This window comes from Copadichromis virginalis, linkage group LG17 (assembly GCF_057382275.1).
Source record: "Copadichromis virginalis isolate Kocher_CV1m ecotype Utaka linkage group LG17, C_Virginalis_male_GT1.1, whole genome shotgun sequence".
NCBI lineage: Eukaryota > Metazoa > Chordata > Actinopteri > Cichliformes > Cichlidae > Copadichromis > Copadichromis virginalis.
This window is the reverse complement of record NC_140634.1, coordinates 16,222,877-16,249,157: the sequence shown is the minus strand read 5'-3', so window position 1 is coordinate 16,249,157 and position 26,281 is coordinate 16,222,877. Positions and strand designations below refer to the sequence as shown.

Here is a 26,281-nt window from a genome sequence, read left to right as displayed (position 1 = left end):
AATTTGTATTGTGTAACACAGCTTATTGGTCTTTTTAGGTGGAAACACCTCTTCCTAATGTGAGTGAGTTGAGCTTCTACCTGGAGCAGGCTGGAGTGGGTTTGGGCAGAGAGGAGATGCAGAGAATTTTTCTTGCTCTCAAGCAGCTTGTTGAGTCACAGCTGCTGTTGCAATGCCGACTATGGGGCAAAATTTTGGGAACAGAGAACAGCTATATTGTTGCTGAAGCTGTTGTTGAAGGGGACGACCATAGCATCGATGAACCAGCTGAAGAAGAGGAGCGAGAGGCTGATACTCAGGAGAATGAGGTGAGGAAGTAAAAAGTGTGGTATTGAAAATGAATTAGATATGCTTGTAATAAAGAGTAGTAAAAAAAAACACATTCCTACTTTTTACACTGATGTTACACTCCTCTGCCTTTGCATGTCATCTGCTCCATTGCAACGTAAACTTCATTTACTTTTGATACCAGGTACTTCTCTACTTTGTTTTCCACAACAAAGTACCTCCTCAATATTGGGGAGCTCTATCACGATAACAGTACTAGACAACAGTGAATCATATTAACACAGTACTCTGTGTTATTATGATATACAATATATACTATATACTGTAATATCACAAACAATACAATGATAAAAAAAATGGTACAATCAAAAAAAATACAAAAACAGTTGTAAAAATGAAATTATGGAGCTGAGGAAAAGGGTAGGATCTACTCCCCCACCCTATTATTTCACAAAGTATTGAAGTAAAATTAATTGGTGAATTATTAATTTAGTCCAAATGTGCTTTTGCTTTCAGATAGATCAACTTCCTCAGTCGACCTATAAACCCCCATCAGTTGTGCCAAAGGAAGCCACAGGAACAGGTGCTAATAAGTTTGTTTACTATGTGTGCAATGAGCCTGGTCTTCCTTGGGTAAAGTTACCTTCCGTCAGTCCTGCACAGATCACTGCTGCTCGACAGATCCGCAAAATTTTCACTGGGAAGCTGGACACCCCAATTGTGAGCTACCCACCTTTTCCTGGGAATGAAGCTAACTATTTACGAGCACAAATTGCCCGAATCTCTGCTGGCACACAAGTAAGCCCTCAGGGCTTCTACCAGGTTCTAGAGGAAGAAGGTGATGAGGAAGATGAAGTATCCCAGAGCAACTATGAACCAAATCCAGACTTTGAGGGTATTCCAGCTGCTGAAATGGCTGAGTCTTTGTCTAACTGGGTGCATCATGTTCAACACATCTTGCTGCAGGTATGGGTCTGATCAGACAAGGTTCGTGGGCATTCTTTCACCTATTGAGTGTGTCTGGATTTGTCCATCCATCTTCTTCAGGGTTGCAGTGATGCTGGAGCCTCTATTGCCTTTAAATAATGTGTAAAAAAAAATGATTTTAGGGTCGCTGTACATGGGTGAACTTGGCAGTAAAACCAGGAGAGGAATCTAATGAGGAGGGAGAAGCTGATGAGAAGGAAGAAGAGCCTGATGAGCCAGAGCCAGAGGTTGGACCCCCTATGTTTACACCTATCTCCCAAGATGCAGGTCAGTCTTTGACTTTGGACACTTTTCAGGCAAACCAGTAGTTTAGTTTCTCACACTGATGAGAAGGTCATAATGTTGCCCAAAATTTCATTCAGCATACATGTATGAGTGTATATATGTATATGTATATATGTATATGTGTATATATATATGTGTATATATATATGTGTATATATATATATATATATATATATGTGTGTATATATATATATATATACTTATTTATATATTTATTTATTTATAAATATTTATATATATTTATTTATTTATTTATTTATTTATTTATTTATTTATTTATATTGAGTCTGTTTTTTCTCAGAAATGTTCAACACTCCTCCCTGGAGCCTTAGTTTGTCCTCCACACTAACATCTCAGCATGCAGTAGCAGTGCTGCGTTCTAACCTCTGGCCAGGCGCATATGCGTATGCCTGTGGAAAGTAAGTGAGAAAATCAGAGTGCCTTTGTTTGTACATATGATATCATAATGTCCTGAAGGTGTAATTACAAAGTACCATGTGCTGTCTCTTAATACAGGAAGTTTGACAACATATATATTGGATGGGGTTTAAAGTATACTGGAGGAGGGTATACCCCACCTGTCCTCCCACTGCCACAGAAAGAATATCCTAGTGTTCCCGAAATCACAGAGGCCTTGGACCCATCATTGGAGGAGGAACAGACCCTGAAAGAAGCTTTAGAGGAGCAACAGGCTGTCCGAGAGGAAATGGAGGCGACAGAAGAGGAGGAAGAAGAGGATGACTGAGTAAAAAGTTGACATTAAATTAAAAAGAAAAAAGATATGCAAGCCAGTGTCAAATAAATTAGTTTACTTGTGGACCTTTAATGTAGTTTAGGAGAATGCATTTTAATATTTAGAGGGCAGATGCAAAATGAGATGTTGTGGAAAAACTCAGACCAGTGCTTGTGTCCAGTCATAAGAGGAGTAATAAATAAAAACAAGGTGCTGTTTGGTCTGCGTAGTATAATAAACTGGGTAACTTTAGCCTGTTTACAGTACTTTATTTGAATATTTTTTGCTTATTTTTCAAAGGAAATACCCATGTGATTTCTGCTATAATTTACTTTGTTGTTTTAGATTAGATGTTGATTAAAATATATACCAACATTTTATTGTATTTTTATTATATGATAATGATTATGAACATACAGCACATATTTACACTATGCCCAGCTGGCTGTGCATTGTGCTTCTGGTATGCCAGAGTGTCTCTTATTTGATAGTTAAAAAGTTGGCAACCCCAGTTGAATGTAATATGCTAACATGGCTAATGCTAGCATGACTAGATGTAATCCCGCTCTTTTTTTTTCTTTTTTTTTTCTTTTTTATTAATTGAACTTTTAATTGCAAAGCAGGAAAACAGCAGTCACCAGCATATACATACACAGGACAAAGATGCATCTACATGTATGGCAGGACGTGGGAGGTAGAAAAGAAAACCCAACAGCAATAGTAATAAACAATGAAAAAGGTTAACAATCGTCCCTTTGTTGCCAGGCTAAATCCCGTAAGCCCGAATTCAACCTCTGAGCAGAAGGAGTGTCCAGATAGGCCAAAAAAGGGTCCCGGTAGAAAAGGAAAGGTTTGTCCTTAAGTGCCGTAGAGAAGGCTTCCATTGGCACAATACTTATCACAGACTAGCCAATGGTTGATAGATGGAGCCTTATCAGAAATCGACAGTACCATAATGCACTTTCGAGCGTAGTGTAGCAGTATGTGAAGGAGATCTTTGCTGCGAAAGCCGGCAGGTAGCTCATCATTTAGTCCTAACAAGCAAGTCCTTGGACCCAGATGCAGTCGGCAATTAAATATAACACATAGCTTATCTATGAGTGATCTCCAAAACTGTAGAATAACAGCACAGCTCCACAGACAATGAAAAAAGGAACCAACAGCAGACTGACATTTGTTGCAGAGATTAGGCAAAGCTGGAAACATAATGTGCCTCTTCTCGGGTGTAATATAAAGCCTATTTATAAGTTTAAACTGCCTCTCCCAAATAGAATTAGATGCCAAGGCTTTGAAAGGACGACAACACAACTCATCCCAAGCCTCAGCATCTATAACGCCTACATCTGATTCCCATTGGCCCTTGACTTTGTTAGAGTTATCCATTCTAAGATCAGAGAGAATGTTATAAATCTTTTTAGTGATACATTTTAGTTGGGTAGTTTTTACCATGAGTGATTCTGTAGGAGAAAGACCAAACCCTCCATTAAAATCCTTCAATTTAGAAGTAATATCGTGCTTTACCTGAAAGTACTTCAAAAAATCCTTATTGGTCAGACCAAACTTGCTTTTCAGTTGATTAAAAGTAAGAAGAGAGTTCTCATGAACAAGATCACCCACTGTATTAATCCCTAACTCTGCTCTTTTAAGATCATCATAGCATATGAAAATATTACAGCAGTACTACCTAGCTACTATTTTTAGTATGATAATGTGAAATTCCCAAGTAAAGTTTGAAGTAGCTCAAACTGTAAAAACCAGCACTGAGCCCTGTTACATTTATATACAGTGTTAAAGTAATGGCTACAATCTACAGCCTTTAAACTTGTGGTAGTTGGAGTTAAAAGACCAGAGACAGGGTGATTACAACGATAGCTGTAACTTCCGTCACCCCTTATATTACTGGCATCGAGCAAGACGAAGAGTAGAGATGACACTATTAATTTAAGTACATTTGTTTTAATAACACAAGAGCACACATTCATATTCATGAAGGACCATGTTCATCTAATCTCAACCTCTCTAAAACAGTATGTTGAATCTTATCAGTGAATGTCCAGTATATTGCAATGAATAGCATTTAATTTCATGGAGTATGCACTGTCACCAAAACTGCTTAGAGTCAGTACAACCTCCTGATCAGCCTCAAACATGTACCGTCAGTCCGGACTTACCTAATTTCTCCTCTCTTCCCTCAGTATACCATAACACACTCTCCAGATCTGGAAGAGAACCCTGTGTTCCCCTGTATTTACCATAACTCTTTTGTGTGAAAATAAACTCTAAAACATTAGTTTCTTTGTTGGTTCAGCATTTAGGCTCACTCTTGTTATCAACCTCATGGCCTTTTTTGACAATATCACAATGAAAACATGCTGTAAATATCGAAATCCGTGAAAACATGGCTAATCCCGCTGATTTAAAACTAAAACTTTAAAGCTGCTGGAGTTGTTTTAAGCGCAGTTGTTTTAAACTGTACTTCACCAAAACCATGGAATGAAGTACAAACTGTGTGTCACATTGTCACAGGATTGCACTAATTTGGATGATTTAGAAAATGTATAAAATGTTGTAATACTTGATTCAGGCCTGCTGCTGACTTTCTATTACGCCTCTGGAAAGAACACACACTAAGAATATCTTGTTAATCAATCAATTGAATTTCACGTTAGTCTGCAACAGACTGAAGCTATTTCCACATCTCCTTTATTGGGCTGTGGGACAGTTGGCCAGTCTCAACTACAGACCCTGGACCATTTCAAATGGCATAGTTTTTGAGTTATCATCATAGGGCGTGGCCAACCTATCCGCCTCAAAAGTGGTGAGAATAACCGTCAGACCATCATGGCGATTCAGTGTGAACATTGTGAGTTTACATAGAACGGCCCACCTCGATGATGTTAAATGACAAAGCTTTTGAAGTTTCGTGACAAGGTGTGGCCATGGCTGCACGTTGAGCTTGACCATTCGCCAATCTCTCCCAAGCTTCACGGGCATGATGAGAGTCGAGCCCTGAACAGATTGATGTGCCATTTGGCTGCAATAGTTAGAGCACCTCCTAGTGGGAAGAGGAAAGACATAGTAGGTTATAATCATTATTGATCTAGATTACATTTTAACTGGTGGTTCCAACCATGTTATGCGTCAGTTGGTCATTTGGTCAAATGGTACTCTCCATCGCCACCTAGTGGGCATAGGATGTGTTCAGCAATGCTCAACTATCACTGATAGTAGTAGCAGTAGTATCAAACATAACACAAATGAATGCATTATTGTCATTAATGCATCTACTAACAAAATAAAAAAATTATTTCTGTCAGTTAAATGTGTTGTAAACACACTAAGAATATCTTAGTGTGTTTACAACACAGTTGTAAACACATTTAACTTCACATAATCCCTGGGATATCTTATAAGTATTAGAAAAAGATGCTTCAAAAGTACGTCTCCAGTGTTTCTTCATGAAAAATGTGTAAAATTACAAAGTTCTACTAGCTCATTGCCCAGACTGACCTGTCTTTATAAAACATAAAGTTTTTGTTCTCTTTTTTTACTATAAAAACAAAAACTCTCTCTTCTTGCTTTCTGTCTTTCTTTCAACAAACTTTGATTTGCTTTAAAAAAAAAATCAAAACAAAAGACTCCCAGAAATTTCTGTACTAGATAGTGGGAAAACGGGAATTTGTTTGTGTGTCATTTAATTTTTTAACTATTACTTAAATATTTTGGAGTAGTATGAATGCCAGCTGGTGAAGTCTTCAGTCAGTACAAAATCTGTAAAACCTAAAGTTAAAAACCTATGCACTTCATCATTCCCCCCCCAGAAACCTTAGGGTAGACTAGATAGGAGTCTTTCCTCGGTCGATTCTGGCCCCCGACCTTACGTTTGACACCACTGTTCTAGAATCGTTGCGTGAGCAACACTACGTCATCAATATTGGACGGAAGACGGATCGTCACGTGCAGCCGTAGAAGGCTCCAGATAAACATGGCCACCTGTGTCAAAATGATAGGAGCTGCTAAACAACTGCACAGAAATTCGGCTTTTGTTGCTAAACTACACTGGCCTGGCGTTGTCTCCCGCTTGACCGAGACATCACCACTGAGCCGGCAACAGCCAGCGCGGTTCTACACCAGCATCGGAACCCCACAGAAAACATGCATGTCCCCCACCACAGCACTGACAGCTGGCAGCAGGCTGACCGGCAGACCTCGCCGGTGGATACGTGTCGGGGCCGTTCCACACTTCCAAGACAGTGTCCTCACCCGGAGCTGTGGACCGTATACGCTTCAACGTAGGATGTATGGAAACCGGGCAGGTGCGGGCTTCTCTGGACAGGATGGCGAGGACGGAGCAAGCTCCGGGGGAGAAGAGCCTGGGGGAGACGGCGGAGCAACTTACAACGGGGTTCAGATGACGGCTCTCACCCCCATGATGGTCCCCGAGGTGTTTCCCAATGTGCCTCTGGTTGCCGTTAGCAGGAACCCGGTGTTCCCCCGCTTCATCAAGATAATCGAGGTGAGTCTGATGTAACCTTGCACATTCTGTCCGCTACTTGGTCTGGTTGAAGGGAGGGTGACGCAATCACGCAACAAACTGAGAGTGATTTGACATTTAAACGGTCTTCGGTAAAACTTAGTACACCTTAGGTTATCAGAGGAAGTCCAGTCTTAAACTGAAGAGGCGATAGAGCCTTTTATTTTATTTTTTAGTGGTGGCTCCTAATCTTTGGAACATTTAGTTACAGTCATGTATAGTGTATATGTTTTATAACCTGTAAACTCTGGTTAATTAAGGTTGTTAAAATTGTGCTTCGGAAGTAGAAGTGTGTCTTCATTTCACTTAATGCCACATTACCATTATTATCTCAGTGTCTGTTTAAAACTACACATTTTGAAGAGAACACCATGTGACTGCCACAAAGGTGTGTGAGGAGTGGGTAGAAATGCTGTTGCATAGCACATTGTTTTTTGCTGTTTGTTTTTTCTTTTTTTTTAAATTAAGACTTAGTTTCTCTTCTTTATTTAGTCAATAAAGTAAAATGTCTCACAACCGATAAGGGCATTTTCCAGACAACCCCTGGAAACTACTGTTTATTGTATTCCAGTGTGTGATGTTTCTCTCTTCATGTCAGGTTAAAAACAAAGCACTGATGGAACTGCTGAGGAGGAAGGTGCGTCTGGCTCAGCCATATGCTGGAGTCTTCATGAAGAGAGATGATGCGTAAGTTTGGAAGTCACTTCTCCAGTTGAATTACTGATCACCAGGTTGTTGCATGCCTCAAGATGAATACTGATCTCAGTGGTGTGTTTTTGCTCCATGTGGTTATACAGTCTGAGTTTACTTTACAAATATAATTTATTGTTATACTCAATTAGTTGATGGATTAATCTATAGGATACTAGTTGAGTGGCGTTTTTAGTTTGACATCTGCATCACAGCAGAGGGGTCGGACTGAAGAAGTTACTAAAGCAGCTGTTTACTTAAAGCATTTTCATAGAATTGCCATCCTTTCAGATGTCAGCACTTCTCCTTTGCCTTGGGGGGGAAACTGAATGCTAATTGATTCACGACGTCATCATTGTGGTATAGACAAATAATACGCAAAGAGCGCTGTAGAGCAACATCAGACTTCAGGCTACAGTATAATGCGGGCCAAGAAAAATAGTGCAGTGATTAATAAGTGAATCATCCAGTGCCAACTCAGACGTCCGTCTGATGGATCCATTAAGCTCACAAAGACATACTGCAATTGCTAACACTATTCCATTCCATTTATCCAACACTCACAGTGAGACCAAAGGCTTTGGGAAATGGTTAACCCTGGTAATTATGTTTCCCAAGCGGCAGTACCTGTACTGTATGCAGCATTGCAGGTGAAATAGAAAGGGATTTCATAGCTGTTAAAAGTTTTGCTTTAAACTTTATTCACATCAGAAGACTGGACTGGCTCAAGACTTTTGCACAGGACTGTGCATCTCACTTATGCTGCAATAGGTGTAGGCTGCTGTAGGGCTGTTCGATATAACGATATATATCGGATGTCGATATGAAAACGTCTATCGTTTCATTTTACGCTATCGTTTGTTTCGTGGTGTCACAAAATAAACTGTTTACGACAATATTTTTTTATTGTTTTGGTGGTCACTGTAGAATTTCTTAAAGTTCTCTCTTTCTCTTATATTTAATATAACCACACTACGGACAGACAAACGACTGTTTTTAACAGTAAAACCATCGCGTGGCTCCGCCGTTGCACCTTCTTATCTAGTGCACGTCTTTTATTTTGACAGCGAATGCGCACCTGCGGACCACTTATGTGCACCCCTGATTATAAGGGACACTGTCGATTTTCAGAAAAATCAAAGGATTGATTTTAAGTGTGCCGTATTTTCCAAAAAACACGGTAATAACGACGGCCCGCGAGCATGCTCTACCAAAAATAGTGCTTTGTTGTGTATCTGATGGACGAAAGCTAAACCAGTTCCACACCACTGAAGTTGCAGCATTTTTACAAACAAATTCATGCGGATACCCTTTTGGTTCATGCGGATACCCATTTGGCGCCAGCTGCGGTCACAAGGCTGGAGCCAAACAAAAACACCCTGATAACGACTGTGTTTAGTCTGTTCCTTCCCATTCCATGCAAGGCCACCTGGGTTGGCTGGAAGACTGTTTACTTAGCCTAGCAGGGCGAAGGAACTGTCTCAGCTGAACTCTGGACACACACACACACACATACATATACACTGATATGCACACACTCATCCCCCCTCCCTTTCCAAACGCTGTGGACATTTATGTGCTTTTTTGTGCAGAGGAGTTTTTTTGTTTCCTGTTCTCATGCTGTCCTCCGTGGGGTTTTTTTCTGTAACGCTACCGATCTCCGACCTGTATCCCCATGTGATGTCTGTGTTGTGTGTGTAAGGTCGGGGGGGGGGGGTCGTCCTATTTCACTGCAGGGCAACCTGCACGTGGCGAATAAAGCCTTGATTGATTGATTGGTTCATCCGTTTCATTCAGCAGTCCACTTTCGCCCTTCTCATTCTCTGTCGCCGCCATGTGCATATGAAAACAAAGGCACTGCTCATGCGCGTTTTACCCATATTCTATCGTGATATTTCATCTTCTTATCGTTGCCCAACATTATACCGGTATTACCGTGAACGGTATGATATGGCCCAGCCCTACTCTGAACATAAACACAAGCTATGCGATGTCTCTGATGTTTATCTGTTTCTACCTGTGCTGATGCTAGCATGACTAGAGCTAGCCAAGCAGCAGTAAATATGTGAAGCAAGGCAGAAGGATATACTCATAAAATGAACAGAATCATAAGAATATAAGACCACAAGCACTGCATATGTAACAAAGATATGTTGACATCAAATGGTATGTTATTTGAAATCTATATGAAACAATGACACATCTATTTTTTTCCCAATTTTCCAAATTAGTCTGTGATTGGCTTTAGTGTCCCAGAAATCTTATTTATATACAACTAAATATGACTCAGCAAATATGTTTTAAACGAATGATTCCTCACTTGATGACAAATCATCCATTTCCATATCTGCTGAGTCCTAAATTTGATGTCAGTGAGCTTATCAGTGGTTGGTGTTTAAAAAAAAAAAAAAAAAAAAGCCCCCAAATCCCCTATGAGCAAGCACTTGGCGACAGTGGAGAGGAAAAACTCCCTCTTAATAGGGAGAAACCTCTGACAGAACCGGGCTCAGGAAGGGGTGGCCTTCTGTCTCGACCGAGTGGGGTCCAAATGTTCACTGACAATTTAGTTGTATATAAATGTGATTTTTAGGACATGTTGTTGAGACCAATTAGGTGGAAAGGCGACGCAGCCAGTTCCGCTTCTTCTTCTTCTTCTTCTTACTTGGCGGAATCTCTGGCAGGCTCTTAACTTCAGTCTCGAGTTCAGCCACCTTCACAGTGAGCATTTTCTGTGTGTCTCATAGTCTTTGCAAAGATTCCTGTACAGACAATGCAGCTGACTCTTCTTTTTCTATCTTCTGTTGTTCTGTGGTGTCTTTTTCTTTCTGAGGCTCCTGCAGAGACATTGCAGTAGATGGCAGTGAGTCCTCTTTTTCCATCTTCTCCTGTTCTCCAGTGTCTTTTTCTTTCAGAGGCTCAGATTTTGACATTTCATTTGCATCGGTGGAATTTTGTTCTTTTTGCTGCTGTGGGATTTTAAGTGAGGAAGCTTTGGCTTCTTTCAGCTCCCACTTAAGAGTCTCTACCTTCAAATCACGAAGGGCCTTGTTGGAGCAGAGCTGGGATTTGAGGTCACTGATTTCTGTGTTGACTGTCTCCTGCTCCTGCCTATGTTTAATGTCCTGTTCTTTGAGTTGATTTTCAGCTGCTAGGAGCTGTTTCTGGAGCATCTCTATCTGCTCTTGTTGATTCCTACATTGGACCTCAAATTCAGCCTCCTTAGAGGACGTCAGGCCTACAGAGTGTGTGTGTGTGTGTGAAGCCTCCTGCAGGGTAACCATCACCTCATCAAGTTTGACAATTGCTTCACTGTTGCTATTGGGCTTATTACTAGAAGCCTCCTCCAGCTGCTCTATGAGGTCTTTAATCGTTTCCTCAGGATTTCTCTTGTTCTCGTGCATTTGTGCATGAAGGTTGTTCACCTGAAACAGGTGATAAGAAGCCCTCTTGTTAGCAGCTACCATTTTCCAATAAAGGGCGTTCTGATGGCTCTGGGAGACTTCCAGTTGCTGTCTGAGAGCAGCATCTCGTGCCATGGTTTAAACTGGACACTGCCCTGATGGGGTCTAAATCTGGGATTGGGCTGATATTGCCAAGTCTCTCCATTAGGCCCAGGGTTTGGTCTGCTGGGGTTATTCACGTTTCCCTCTCTCTCCATATTTATGTCCTCCTTTGCTTTTGAGATAGTGAGGGATTCAGCTTTTTCCCTTTCAGAAGTGGCTTCAGTGTTTTCTTGCATTTCTTTATTTCTCGGGTTTGTTCCATCACCTATGTTGTTTTGAGCTTCAACAAGAGCGCAGGCATATGCCCGAGTAATTGGTCTTCTTGGTTCTTCAGCCACTTTTTGCTTTTTTGTTTTCTTTGGTTTCACCAACATTTCATTTTGAGCTTGTGCCACAGGAGACTTTTCAGGATTTGGTCTTCTGGCTTTTTCAAGCTCATTTTTTGGTCTTTGCAAGATTGTTATTTTTGGTGTGATGACCATTTCGGTTTGTGCTTCTGCCATCGTAGATGCTTCAGCGTTTGCGGCTGCGTTTCTCTGCGTCTGCCTTACCTTTGATTTAACAACCAGGTTGTTTTGTGTTTCTGCAGTCTAGGTGACTGACTGACCAATTTATCCACCTGATAAAAGCATTGTTTCATTTTCCTGGACAAGTCCATTTAAGAGACCTGCTCTCTGTCTGGTGTTTTGATAGTAAACACGTCTTTCTGTCTGTTGCAGTAACGAGTCGGATGTAGTGGAGTCTATAGATGCCATCTACACCACAGGAACCTTTGTTCAGATTCATGAGATGCAGGACTTGGGAGACAAGCTGAGGATGATTGTCATGGGACACCGCAGGTTAGATGTACTGCTATTACTGGTGGGTGAGAAATTTTAGGTTAAAGGGCATAGGGATTGGTTTCATTAGAACTCTGGAGACAGTGCTCTCACTTATGAGTATGTATGTTATTTCTTCTGTATATCATCTGGGCTGTAAGGATCCGGATCACAAAACAGCTGCAGGTGGAGCCTGAAGAGGAAATAGCTTCAACTGTGTCAGAGTTGGAGTCTGAGCCAGAGTCCCACCAGAAACCTACACAAAGACGCAAAACCAAACGCAGCCGCAAGGACCATCTCAGTTCTCTGCCAGAGCAGCTTGAGGACAAGGTGAGAAACAGGAGCCTAATATCACATATGCCTTCTATGCACGCAGTCGAGAGAAGGACACAAAGATTCATTTCACCACAGCGTTCATTTTCTTTTGGACCTCTTCTTAAGTTGTCTCGGCTTTAAATTAACTGCCAGTGGTGCAACGGATCACGGTTGAAGTTTTCTGAAATCCGAACGGATCCCACTCCACTTTTTAAGTCTGCTGGTCCTTAACTTTGGGAGAAGCAACCTGTCACTGAACAGACTCCTCTGGTTGTTTATGGCCGTGTGCAGAGGATGCCCAGCATGGTCCATAATGTCCATATTGCACCTTAATTTGTTTTTATATAAGTGAGTGGAATGAGTCTTCAGTTGAATGTTTTTTAATAGGCAAAAATACTTAAATAAGTAAATGGCGAGTCGAATTTTTGTTTTTGCTGATCCGAAAATTGATCCGATCCGTGACTTAAAACCGCGATCCTGTGAGATTTTTGATCCGTTGCACCACTATCAACTGTATGCGGTGGTCCAAGGGGGCGTGCTTTTACATAAAGTTATGTGTAAGCAAAACAGTACAAAGAAAAAGTCATTAACAGGAACGCCTGAGGTTAAACCAACACAGTCGCATTGTTTAGGCAATGCTTCCTTGCACATGCCTAACTGCAGGAAACTTCAAGGTAACCACATATAGACTAAACCAGCATCGTTTCTAAGCACAGGGTTCACAAGCACACTAAACCTGCTATAAAAAAGCATGGCAGGTTTGATCAGATTTCCCCCAAATGTATATAATCACAGTGTAAGGCGTTTTCACATTGCCGTGTTGCTTGTGTCGTAGGTGTCGCTTGACGATTTTCACACACCCTGCGTCGTGAGACACAATCTTTGTGTCCCGTCGGTCGGTTGTGCACATCTTGAGCCGGGTTGAAGATACAACTGTACGGTTATGGTTTAGCTCCATTTTAATATTAATCCTGAACAGAAGCTCAGAGACATACACAGAGGAAGATGTTGGAGCAGTTTGAAATCGGTGCTTATGATTTAATCACACTCTAGATCTTGTTGTAACATATGATATAGAAACTGAACATTGTAAGAGTTTCTTGAAAACCCCTTTCTTGTCTGATCATTTCCTAATAACATTTCAATTTAAAATAATTGATCACACAGCAGTGAGGAGTAGAGTTCATTACAGTAGATGTCTTTCTGAACCTGCTGTAACTAAGTTTAAGGATATAATCCACCCGCTGTTATCATCTTGCCCTGGAACAACACAGAGCAGAGCAGCTACCTGAACACTACTGCAAGAGAGGTTGATTATCTTGTTTATAATTTTAACTCCTCACTACGTACGACTCTGGATACTGTAGCTCCTGTGAACAATAGAGCCTCAAATCTGACGTACTTGACTCTCTGGTATAACTCTCATACACGCACCTTAAAGTAGGTAGCTCGTAAGCTGGAGAGGAAATGGCATATCGCAAACTTAGAAGATCATCATTTGGAAATAGTTTTCAGCTTTATAAGAAAGCCCTCCATAAAGCCAGAACATCTTACTATTCTTCACTAATTGAGGAAAATAAGAACAACCCCAGGTTTCTCTTCAGCACTGTAGCCAGGCTGACAAAAAGTCAGAGTGCTGTTTTAGCCAAACATCCCTTTAACCTTAACTAGTAATGACTTCATGAACTTCTTCACAAAAAAATTAACCTTTAGAGAAAAAATTACTCATATTAATCATCTCACAGACATAACATTATGTACAGTTGCTTTCTGTTCCACTGGTATGTATTTAGACTCTTTTTCTCCAATTGATCTTCTTTCTGAGTTAACTAATGACTTCCTCCAAACCATCAACGTGTCTTTTAGACCCCATTCCTACAAAACTGCTCAAAGAAGTCCTGCCATTAATTAATGCTTCAATCTTAAATATGATCAACCTATCTCTAACAATCGGCTATGTATCACAGGCCTTCAAGCTGGCTGTAGTTAAACCTTTACTTAAAAAGCCATGTCTTGACCCAGCAGTCTTAGCCAATTATAGGCCAATCTTCCTTTTATCTCAAAAGTCCTTGAAAGAGTAGTTGCTGAACAGCTAACAGATCATCTGTGGAGGAATGGCTTATTTGAAGAGTTTCAGTCAGGTTTCAGAGCTCATCACAGAAACAGCTTTAGTCACGTTACAAATGATCTTCTTATGTCCTCTGACAGTGGACTCATGTCTGTGCTTGTCCTGCTAGACAGTTTTATCTGAGTGGCGACACCTATTGTTTAACAGAATACTGCAGCGACTTCTTGCTTCTTAACTGGGGGTATAAATCACTGCATCTGTGTGATGATGATGCGGCGGTGCATGAAGCAACCACAGCAGAGGGTACATTGGCAGCTTAAGTAAATAAAAAAAAAAAAAGAAGAAGTTCCTTTTATAGAAGTGTGTAAGCTTTCAACATGACCTACATTTGTTAAGGATGGTTTGAAACTATTTGGCTCAGTCAGTGTCCACCAAGCTGTGCATCTTGGTTTTGATAATGTGTCATTAGTGATGGGTATAGTAATATTTATAGTTTACAGTTCTTTCCACATTGATAGTAATTATTTTTGTTCTATTCAGATATCAGAGGCAGACCTGAGTCCAGAGCTTCAACCTTTGCCCTCCTCCAACATCCTGATGGTCGAAGTGGACAATGTTCAGCATGAACAGTTCACCGTCACCGAGGAGGTCAAGGTACAGAAAACGCATCAAAGTAGCGCGTTATTACATCATCTTCAATCAAGTGATTAAAAAAAAAAAAAAATTAAACTGTTTGTCATTCTTTAACACACACGTCTGTAATGTCATGTGTTCTACAGGCGCTGACAGCAGAGATAGTAAAGACCATCAGAGACATCATTGCACTTAACCCCCTCTACAGGTCAGTTCTACCATTTCAGTTTTATCATATGCAATCTGTAAACTTTCATTTTACTTTACTTTTTTACTTTATACTGCTTGTAGTTTCAGGTTTCCATTCTATAAACCTAGTAAGGGTGTTCAACATCTTAAAGCAATTTCCAGGCAATCTGTGCTCGGTGCACCTTTTCAGCTGATGCTGAATTAGGCTGTTTTCTAATTTGCCAATGAAAACACTTTAAAGTCAGATGTTTATATTAGTACCAGGCTGTCGGGATGAAAACAAAATCCAACTGTAGTATTGATGAAAGGGACGTTTTCTGAAATGTGCTTGTTTGTGTGTGAACCAGAGAGTCGGTCCTTCAGATGATGCAGGCTGGTCAGCGTGTGGTTGATAACCCCATCTATCTCAGCGATATGGGAGCAGCTCTGACGGGAGCTGAATCGCATGAACTACAAGACGTCCTGGAGGAGACTAATGTGAGCAGTCTGCCTGCTTATAGACCTTTATGACACTCAGTGTGTGAGCATTTTCCAGAGCAACCAGTGATGTGCTAACTCGTGACTCCTTTTCTTATCCTAAAACTTGTTTTTTGATACACTAATAGTGTCCAGTTGATTTTCAACTCTGAGTGGAGTGTCTTTATTTGATTCTAATACCCTCGTTTATGCGTGTGTACAGACTTATTAAGAAACGCTTTTCTCATACAAAATAATAATAAATCAAGAAAGCAGCGTTTTTTGTTTTTTTGTTACTGAGAGATTACTACAGAAACGTCATCTCCAACTCTGCTGTTCTATTTCATGAAATCAGTGTTGCAGAGTTCTGTTCATTAAAAGTTTTGTGTGCAGTTCATTGAGTCCTGTTTCTGTGTCCATGCAGATCCCGAAACGTCTCTACAAGGCTCTGTCTTTACTCAAGAAGGAGTACGAGCTGAGTAAGCTACAGCAGCGCTTGGGTCGTGAGGTCAGACGTCATCATAATGTTGAAGTATTAAATAACTTCTGCTTAGGTTGTTACCCTTGGCCATTCATCCGTGTCTCTTCTATGTTCTCAGGTGGAAGAGAAGATCAAACAGACCCATAGGAAGTACCTGCTGCAGGAGCAGCTCAAGATCATTAAGAAGGTACACCAGACTAATCTGTGACAGACCACCTCTGTCTTCCCTTTGCCTGACAGACCCAAAGTCATTCAGGAGAAACACTTGGGCTCTCAAAAACTCTGGGGACTTTCAGCAGTCAACTGTCAGCATACTGTTAAGACACGTCTTACAAGCCAATAGTCTCAATCCGGCACAGCTGACACCTAAAGCACCTTTTCCGTTAGTACCTACTCCGATCGACTCGCCACGATTCAACTTAGATCGACCGGTTTTCTTTTACAAACAGTGCTATCTGACACACATGTCGTCAGAGCGTCCCGCGAGGTAATTAGTATGCGACACAAATGCTACAACAAAGGTGGACGTTGAGGCAAGAATATACCTGCAGCTCGGTCTGTGGCATTTTGTAATTCTCTGGGATCATGGCGATGTTTTTGTAGCCATTTCTTGTTTTCAGGTTTCAAAAATGGCAGATTTGATTTTTGGGAACTCATCAAATGATCAGCCATGTAGTGGCATGTAGTCGTCTGACGTCACATTTTAGCACCTGCTCGTATCGCTTGGAACCCCGGGCGAGCAGGTACTAAAAAAGTACCAGGTACTACAGCATGACGTAATTGAAAACTGACTGGATACTACATCAAATCACCTGTCTGGTGTACTTTGAACCATATTTTCCATTTATATGCTTTTGGTATTGTTCTCTTGGCAGGTGCATACACAGTTTCAGATTTAAATGCATAATTTTATCTTTATCATAGGCAAAGAAAATGTGAGCTGCACTCAGAGTACAGTAGGAGCATGCGCCGTGGATGCAGGTGTGTGAAGATGTGGCTCATAAAATATTCTGTGTTTTTGTCATTAGGAGCTGGGTCTGGAAAAGGAGGACAAAGATGCTATTGAGGAGAAGTTTCGTGAAAGACTGAAAGATAGGATGGTCCCTCAGCATATAATGGATGTGATCAACGAAGAACTCAACAAGCTGGGTCTTCTGGACAACCATTCATCAGAGTTCAAGTTAGTCGTCTTGTTTTAGTCTTCAAAGGCCTTTGAACCACAATACCACTTTACACTAAAAAAAAAACAGGAGTCAACTTGAAAACTACTAAACAGAATAGAGGGAAATGTAGTTTATGTAGTTATGCTATTGGAAAATAGAACAGAGGAAGAGGAAGCAGAGTTTGGCTAAGGATACTTTAACACGTGTTATCTGAACCCCTCTTTGCTCCATGGTGCGTGTGCGCGATTGCATTGGTATTTGCACTTATGCAGTATCTAACGAACCCAATCACTAAAACAGTCTCCTGGCTAACACGTTACCTTGGAGACTTGGGTCGCGCACCCTCACTTCCTTTTATCGCTCCATTTTCTAACAAAATGAGGCATCTTTGCTTTTTAGCTGCAGTTTTATAGAAACATCAGGTAGGTGTGATGTGTTTTGCATTTTATTTGATGTAGTTCTGCTCCCACCATATTTCGTGCACTCCAGCTGTGTGTCACACCACTCTTATACATTACTGGTGTATAAAAGACGTCACAAAGCGAACACCCGTTTGTCTCCAGTCACAGCTCCCCTGGCAGCCTCCTTTCTCCTTGGTCCTCTTTCGCTTTGAGTTTAAATGAAGTAAATGAGTCGAGACAGTATGACGAGCTTACGTAAAGAGAGACAAAGGAGAGAAGAACAAAATAAAGAAACGAGAACATTTATGAGAAAGGAAATCTCAGTTAGGGCAGCAGCTATTGATTATTTTAGTAACTGAGTAATCTCTCGATTAGTCCATCGATCAATTGAGTAATTAGATAAAAACAATAAATATTCAAAAGAGAAAAACCACAGGTCTTTCAGAATGAACTGTTTATTTCCATTTTAGGTATTACAATGTTTTAAAGTTTGGCTGCATACGGCATCTGTTAAAAATAACTTAATGGGCTTAATGTTGTCAAACGTTTTATTCATATGCTGCTCATAACTACGTCTCCGTGTAGCAAAGCTCCATCTGTTTTAACATTGGCTGTCCATCTGCTTGTTTTATTGACTATTTGCAATAATCAGGAATCTACTGTTTGTTTCAGTGTAACCCGCAACTATCTAGACTGGCTGACCAGCATGCCCTGGGGTACCAACAGTGAAGAGAACTTGTTACTGGACAGAGCGAAAGAAGTCCTGGAAGAAGACCATTATGGAATGGATGATGTTAAGAAACGCATACTGGTACGCACACACACTCTAATACTCTGTATTTGATACATCAGATATATCCACACCCACAGAACAGTGGATCCTTTTTTATAGAAATGAACATCTTTCTTTTTACAGGAATTTATAGCAGTGAGCCAGCTTCGTGGCACCACCCAGGGGAAGATCTTGTGTTTCTACGGTCCTCCAGGTGTAGGAAAGACCTCCATCGCCCGCTCGATAGCCAGAGCTCTCAACAGAGAATACTTCAGGTTCAGCGTGGGAGGCATGACAGATGTGGCTGAGATCAAGGGGCACAGGTATGATCTGTGCTACTGTTATTTCTGAGAGACCTTATCCTGGATTACATTGTCAGTATCATGTGCAGAGAAGGTGGCATCCTGCACAAGGGCAGATAATGGTAGAATTAAATGTGATGGACTATGATGGGATGCAAATCAAGATCAAAAAAGGCAACTGTGCACACATCCAAGCAACAAAAAACTTGGAGTGCTGTGGATTGAGTCGTTTAGTTGTTTTAATTGGCCAGTATTAGTGTATTCTTCACCAAAATTTGTAATCATGGTGGATTTTTTTATGTCACTACTAACTATGGAATGAAAAATGATAGGGCGGCGCTTTGCTAGTAACTTTAACTTTAACGTTCTCTGCTTTCCTGCTGACATGAGGGATGGCACTGATGAACAGGTACGAATGGTAGAGTAATAACTTATTGGCTGCTTGACTTTATAAAGGAAAAGTGAAATCTTCCCTGAATTAGATTTGGCTGGATGCCGCTTTCAGGTTGCCTCTCTGTGTGTCTCTGAACCAGTTTAAGACCTTCTGTAATTGTAGATCTCTTACGGATTAATGGAAACATCCACAGTGTGTCCTGGTCTTCTCCTCTGTGTCCAAATGGCAACAATTCAACTTTCATTTTGAGGAAGACGATACAAATCACTCACTGTAAAAATTGCATGTGTGTGTATCCAGACGGACATATGTTGGAGCAATGCCGGGAAAGATAATTCAGTGTCTGAAGAAAACCAAAACGGAAAATCCTCTGGTGCTGATAGATGAGGTGAGTGTTGTGATGATGCTCTTGTAGTTGTCTGTTGATTTCAGCATAACGTAACCAAAGCAACATTAATATGAAGGCCAACTGTTCATGTGTGATTTTTGTGCTGATACGATGTTTTAGCTTCACTTTGATAAACGGATATTTTTGCTTCATATAATCTGGCACTGAATGACATCTATAACTATAACGTTCTGTAGTATATTGTTCGTGGCAGTGCTAAAATCATGCACTCTATATCAAAAAATGCCCAGTCAGTAAAAGGAGAAACTGTCAAATTAATTTAAAGCCACTGAGTTGTTTTGCTGACAGCAGTTTGAGAGATCTGTTCAGGGACCATCAGTAAGTCAAACAGCAGTGTGATAGTTTATAGGCTGGGTAAAGTAGAAGCTCAGGCTTCATACTGCTCTGCTCTGTCATATTTTTTACTTTTTTTTTTTTTCACTTTGCTGAGCTGATACAGTATCACGTCCTGTTCCTGCTACAACACACGTTGAGGGATAGTTTATCTGTGTAGCCCATTTAATTAACGTAACTTTAGACAGGTGTTTCATAGTGCAATCATAAAGTTTTATCTCACATAGGAGGTCATCTGATTGTTGGGGTTCTCTCTTTTTTCGGTATTAAACTAGCCTTTTTACCTTACAATGTAAAGTGCGTTGAGGCGACAGTTGTTGTGATTTGGTGCTATAGAAATAAAACTGATTGTTTTTAACCCACGCAGACATTAGGATAATGCACATAGAAGTGTCCTGCCCAGATGATGCGTTCAAACCCCGGCCATCTTGCTGTGAGGCAACAGTGCGTCCTTGTTCTGGCTCAGCCAAAGGCTTTCCAAGGAGATTTTAGAGCAATTCTTTAATTATTACATCCTATTAAGTAAAAAAGGGATTAACTAGTTTTTCAGCACTGTTCTAAAACAATATTTGTCTAATTATAACAATATTACACCAAAGACAGAAAGCAGTCCTACATATTTAGAAAATATTTAATATGCACATAGGACATATCCTGGTCAAAATTTACTCCAAATTCCTCTTGCCATCCAAATATCTGGTTATACAGCATGTTTCAAATGATTATTTTCATGGATCCAAACTGTCAGGCCAGGTCTGCAAGTGAACCTTGTGCACTGATTTTGTGATCTAACCGGTTGGCATGGAGTTGTTGGTTTCCAAGTTTCATCAATAGTTATATAACTGGTATAAAATGATGTGATGATGTTCATACCGTGTCATTACCAGGTTGATAAGATGGGTCGTGGTTACCAGGGCGATCCATCCTCTGCTCTGCTGGAGCTCCTGGACCCTGAGCAGAATGCCAACTTTCTTGATCACTACCTGGATGTTCCTGTCGATTTGTCAAAGGTAGGTACTGTGTAACGAGTGCTCCACAGCTCCTCATAATATGTGGTTTTAATGTGCACCGTCTCTCCTCCTGTAAAGGTTTTGTTTATTTGCACGGCCAATGTGATAGACACCATCCCAGACCCACTCAGGGATAGAATGGAGATGATCAACGTTTCTGGATATGTGGCTCAGGAGAAACTGGCTATTGCTGAGGTAAAATCTGCAAATGCGGGTTACACGTTACAATGTCTGTAAAGCTCTGTTAAGGGATGAACACAGTTTGTTTAAATATATTACCACAGTGGGTGTTTTCATTGTGGTGGTGTAATAACGGCGAAGGTGACAGAATATGATGTGAACTTTTAATCTTCTTTAAACCATTCCACAAGCTCTTGCTCCCAGTGTAGTGCCAGTTACTTCAGTTCAGTTTGATTTAATTTAACTATTTTAATTACCATCAGAATAGAAATGTTTAGGATAAATATGATCACTCAGAATTAATTAAAGAGCTAGCCCAGTGTAGCTTAATATTTAGGGGAAATCTCAATATTTGGGCTTTGCATCCCATGTATTGTAAACTTGAAATAATGATTTTGACACAAGGTTTCTGCCCTTGGCCGCCGCCCAGCATAGACAGTGCACCCGACCCTACAGCACCTCCTGCGGGTAGTGGACACGTCCTTTAATAAGTGGAAGAGATGGATGGATGGGCGGGCATTGCATATTAGCGTTTTCTTTTCTTTTGGCTCAACCTCAGAGTATTTTTTTTTGTTTGTTTTTTCATTTCTGTGTGTAGCGTTACTTGGTGCCACAGCTGCGCTCACTCTGTGGTCTGACAGAGGAGAAGGCTTCAATCTCATCTGATGCTCTCTGTCTGCTCATCAAGCAGTACTGTAGGGAGTCTGGAGTCAGGAACCTACAGAAACAAGTTGAAAAGGTAAAATATTGTAAAAGTGCACTCAGAAAACAACATTCTGCTTGTAACAGAAGCTAAAGACTTCTTTGCTGGGAGTAGTGGTATGAATATAATGTGTGTATGTAGTTGCTGGTTCTTTGTGACAAAAACATCCTTTTTCATTTTAATAGCAGTTGTGCCAAAAATGATTTTTTTTTTCTGTGTCATCCTTTTTTTTAATCTATTATTTATCTCCTTATTGTTCTTCATTTATTGCCCACAGGTTTTCCGTAAGGTGGCGTTCTGTATTGTGAATGGTGAACAAACCGGAGTGATGGTCACTCCTGAAAACCTGCAGGAGTTTGTGGGTAAACCTATTTTCACAGTTGATCGGATGTATGATGTCACTCCACCGGGAGTGGTTATGGGGCTGGCTTGGACCGCAATGGGTGAGAAAGAGAGAGACACACGCACACACAGCACCAGCAAAAGTTACCTGTACTGAGTGTGCATTTATCTCCTGTGCAGGAGGATCGACGCTGTTCATCGAGACTTCACTCCGCCGGCCTCCAGGAGGAGCGGACTCTAAAGGAGAGGGCTCATTGGAGGTCACAGGTCTGTCAGGAGTTTCCCATCTTGCGCCACCGCATTGAAAACAGTGTGTGGGTGTAGGAAAAAACATTCTTCCCTCAGTTAGTCCTTTACAAACGTAATCTGAGCTTTGTGTATTGGTCATAGGAGAAACAGAGTTAGAAAGTCTTCAAACCATTTCAGAGGTTTTAAAAACATGATCCTTAACAAATGCAGGTAAACTGATACTAAAGATGTGGCTCTCCTGCAGGTCAGCTGGGTGATGTTATGAAGGAAAGTGCGAAGATCGCTTCAACCTTCGCCAGAGCATTCCTTATGACTCAGGAACCGGAGAATCACTTCCTCATCAACTCCCACCTGCATCTGCACGTCCCTGAGGTAACCATTTATTTCATTTCAGTTCCATTTTATTTTAAATTTTATAAAGCGCCAAATCACAACAGTTGTCTCAAGGGGTTTTATATTGTAAGGTAAAGACCCTACAACACTGCAGAGAAAACCCCAACAATAAGGTGGTGCGGTATGACCAAGTATTTTGATGACAGTGGGAGGAAGAAAAGCCTTTTAATGGGAAGAAACCTTGAGCAGAGCCAGGCTCAGAGGGGGAGGCCGTCTGCCACAACCAATTAGGTTAGACTGACTGACTGAGTGCATCATGAGAATCCAGCAGCAGCCTACACCTATTGCAGGATTCAGGGTCACCTAATCCAGCCCTAACTATATGCTTTAGCAAAAAGGAAAGTCTGAAGTCTAATCTTAAAAGTAGAGATGGTGTCTGTCTCCTGAATCCTGACTGGGAAGAGAGAACAGGTGCACAGGCGACCTCCAGACTCACAAACAACTTCTTCCCCTGGGCCATTCGGACTGTTAACAAACACTGCCCACCCTACACTCCACTCCTACCCACCCACCTCACCAATCTGATCATGGTCTGAGTAACCTTCATCACTAAGGTCACTCACACACAGACTCTATACTCAGACCAAGTCCTTTTCCACTGCTTCCAAGCACTTTGTTCTCCAATTTGTGGTCGTCTATTGTTTGTATGCATTTCTCCTGCTTATTATTTATTCCTCCTGTCTACCATTTATATTTTATTCCCACACAGTTGGCATGCAGCACCCATAATTTCGTTGTACATGTACGATGACAATAAAGGGCTATTCTATTCTATTCTATTCTATTCTATTCTATTCTATTCGAGGGGGCTGAAGCTGAAGGCTCTGCCTCCAATTCTATTTTTAAATACTCTAGGAACAACAAGTAAGCCTGCAGTCTGAGAGTAATGTGCTCTAATGGGGTGATATAAGATAAGATAACCTTTATTAGTCCCACACGTGGGAAATTTGTTTTGTCACAGCAGGAAGTGGACAGTGCAAAAGTTATGAGGCAAAAATTAGAATACAATAAGAATAAATACAGTACACAACTGTACAGAATAGAATAAAATAAAATATCTTATCTTATCTGATATGGTACTATGAGGTCATTAAGATAAGATGGGGCCTGATTATTTAAAATAAAATAATAATATAAAGCAACTAATTAATTAGTTCTAACTTCTGTTAGTGTCAGTTAAAAGCCTTGCTGCAGCAAGAAAGATAAAAGCTATAAGGGACTTTTTAGCCTACAGCCTACAATAATAATGTAATGAATGCATGAACCAGAAATATCCTGCTGATGCTTCTTGCGATAATGGTAGAACTGAACTGTGGCTGGCAGTGCTCATTCCTGTCTATTTTCACTTGTTTCTAGGGGGCAACTCCAAAAGATGGACCAAGCGCTGGTTGCACTATTGTCACGGCACTCTTGTCCCTGGCAATCAACAAGCCCGTGCGTCAGAATGTAGCCATGACTGGTGAGGTGTCTCTGATGGGCAAAATACTACCAGTAGGAGGGATCAAAGAGAAGACTATTGCTGTATGTACAACAAATATTCTTTGCTCATTTCTTTAACATGGATATCGTTCATTAACTAACAGCTAAAGTAATTGATGCTCACAAAACAGCTTCATGAAGGATTTTGAGGTCAGTACAGCTCCCATTTCAGCAACTCTGAAGAGGTATCATAAATGTTAACATGGCCAGCACACATATTAATGTTAGCTGTTTAAAGAGTAGCTATTGCTCGATAGCTACATTAGCCATATACTAGCAGGTCATGTCTGTGGCTAACAATAATGAAACAGTTGCATTATTGTGGCAGCTGAGCAACAAGTTTTATCCATTCTGCCAGACTGTAATAAAGTGTGTTCATTTAACAGAATAACACAATTATTTGTGTTGAATAAGTGTTGAAATGTAGCTTACACTAGCCCAGGACAAGTCACCAGAAGCGTGTGTGTGTGTGTGTGTGTTAGCTGTCTGTCATGTGAACAAAAAATTATGATTACTTTCAGAGAAATCACTTGGAATCACTTTTAGTTAACTTTGGTCGTTGGCTCCTCTGTCAGGCTCGTCGTGCTGGTGTGACCTGTATCATCCTTCCAGTTGAGAACAAGAAAGATTTCTCGGACCTGCCAGACTACATCACTCAGGGCTTGGAGGTCCACTTTGTGGATCACTACAGTCAAATCTACCCCATCGTCTTTCCACAGAACGAGTCTTAGCCTGTTTTCAACTATAGCACCTGACCAAGATTGATGGCACTTGACAACTCGGTACCTATTTATTACCCAACAGCAATAGCGGTGTCATTCTCGTCGTACATGGTGAAATCAACTTGTTACTTTTTGACTGAATGGACTCTGAGGTCCTGTTATAGAGACTTGGCACTACATCATCTGTTGCAGTATCACAGTGGAGCAGCAGCCTTGTTGGTCACTCGCACATGATCCTGTTTTGGTTACCATAGAAGCCTTTACTGTGTGGGTACAGCTGTGACGGAGACAACAACACTGAACTGAAATGTGCCAAATATGGACACGGAAAGTCAAATGGTGACGGTGACACGTGACCATGTCACTGATTAGCAGAAGTCAGATTGAGGACTTTGCTGCCAGGCAGCTTGTTCATCCAGGTCTGTGGATGGACTCTTTCATAGATTTTGTGCATTTGTAGTATACCAGATGTCAGGATGATGATGTTGAAATCAACAATAAACAGACATAACTGAATGCTGTTGCCTGTTCTAGCCCACCTCTGACTGTGTGAGGGCATTTTAATGGTTTGATTAAGTTAAATAGACTGGAATTTATAAACCACTTTTGTACTCTTGGTGAGCAATTAAAGTGCTTGTTTCAACTTTATAATTTTAAAAAAGGAAGTATGTAATTAGATGAAAATGACAACAAATGATCCAAAAGTGTTGCAAACAGTCAAGTTTGAATCAGACATGATGAGAAAGATAAACGGAGTGTCAAAAAACTTTGATCACTCAGATTAATGCTATATAGATGCCAGAGCATTCCAAAGAATGAAGTGTTCTACTTTCAACTCGCGCAGCTTTTCTGCACCAAAGCTACTTCCTTCTTTTGCATTTTTAATAAAGTTAAAAACCCATCAAATAATGACTTAAAGTAAGTTTCAAAGTAACTTTTTTTTCTTTTTAAATTTCTGCTATATGACTGTCATAGACCTATGCAGTGTTGTAGCAAAAAAGGTGGCTACGAAGGTCTATTGTGATTCTATTATTGGAATTGAATTGAGCCCATACACAGTTAGCACAGTGTCAGTGTACATCTCAAATACAACAGTTCACCACAAGATAACCCACTGAAAACTCTGTGGAAGAGATCAGGTTCAAATTAGCTTTAACATCCTGTCAGGCGTCTGTTTGGTCAAATAAAAAGCTGCTGATGCTACTCAAGCAACCCTGACAAGTAGAAGCTTATGTATGTTACATGTATTATCCATTATGTATTTTAAAGTGTGTGGTTATATGTCAGACACTACAGATTTGCTCAATGTAGATAATCTTGGGATAAAAGTAATTAAGAACTTGTTGCCTTTTCCTTTTTGTCTGGACAAGGAAACACATGTTTGTCCTTAAAACTGTGCCTACAGGTAAAGGCAAATAAAATCTGGGCTTTGACTAAGCCACTTTGTAA

At 40.7% G+C, this 26,281-nt stretch overlaps 2 protein-coding genes and 1 long non-coding RNA gene across 3 annotated transcripts in view; 2 read left to right on the top strand and 1 right to left on the bottom strand.

The window, feature by feature from the left end:
* rsph4a (radial spoke head component 4A) overlaps positions 1–2,668 on the top strand; it is a 6,774-nt gene extending 4,106 nt beyond the window's left edge. The window contains exons 3-7 of the mRNA XM_085437373.1: positions 39–308; positions 805–1,254; positions 1,398–1,542; positions 1,862–1,979; positions 2,077–2,668. Of these exons, the coding sequence (XP_085293499.1) occupies positions 39–308; positions 805–1,254; positions 1,398–1,542; positions 1,862–1,979; positions 2,077–2,305 (1,212 nt within the window). The 3' untranslated portion in view covers positions 2,306–2,668. The remainder of the gene's footprint in view (positions 1–38; positions 309–804; positions 1,255–1,397; positions 1,543–1,861; positions 1,980–2,076) is intronic.
* LOC146689175 (uncharacterized) lies at positions 2,422–6,616 on the bottom strand. Its single transcript, XR_014916136.1, has 2 exons — positions 6,557–6,616; positions 2,422–5,348 (listed from the first exon to the last, which is right to left on the bottom strand). It is a non-coding gene; the product is annotated as an uncharacterized LOC146689175 (long non-coding RNA).
* On the top strand, positions 6,222–26,281 carry lonp1 (lon peptidase 1, mitochondrial). Its single transcript, XM_085437369.1, has 21 exons — positions 6,222–6,809; positions 7,426–7,514; positions 11,740–11,859; positions 12,000–12,168; positions 14,762–14,875; positions 15,001–15,062; positions 15,391–15,520; positions 15,924–16,007; positions 16,099–16,167; positions 17,009–17,160; positions 18,217–18,355; positions 18,461–18,639; positions 19,313–19,400; positions 20,642–20,764; positions 20,843–20,959; positions 21,543–21,683; positions 21,925–22,090; positions 22,170–22,256; positions 22,483–22,610; positions 23,988–24,152; positions 24,686–26,281. Exons 1-21 carry the CDS (start codon positions 6,279–6,281, stop codon positions 24,839–24,841), a joined length of 3,009 nt encoding a protein of 1,002 aa, XP_085293495.1. The 5' UTR covers positions 6,222–6,278; the 3' UTR covers positions 24,842–26,281.

Excerpts from the sequence above, each read along its gene's own strand:
- lonp1 (XM_085437369.1), top strand. The coding sequence starts at position 6,279 with ATGGCCACCTGTGTCAAAATGATAGGAGCTGCTAAACAACTGCACAGA. Across the intron at positions 7,515-11,739 it reads TTCATGAAGAGAGATGATGC|TAACGAGTCGGATGTAGTGG; the intron begins GTAAGTTTGGAA and ends TGTCTGTTGCAG. Across the intron at positions 21,684-21,924 it reads TACAGAAACAAGTTGAAAAG|GTTTTCCGTAAGGTGGCGTT; the intron begins GTAAAATATTGT and ends TATTGCCCACAG.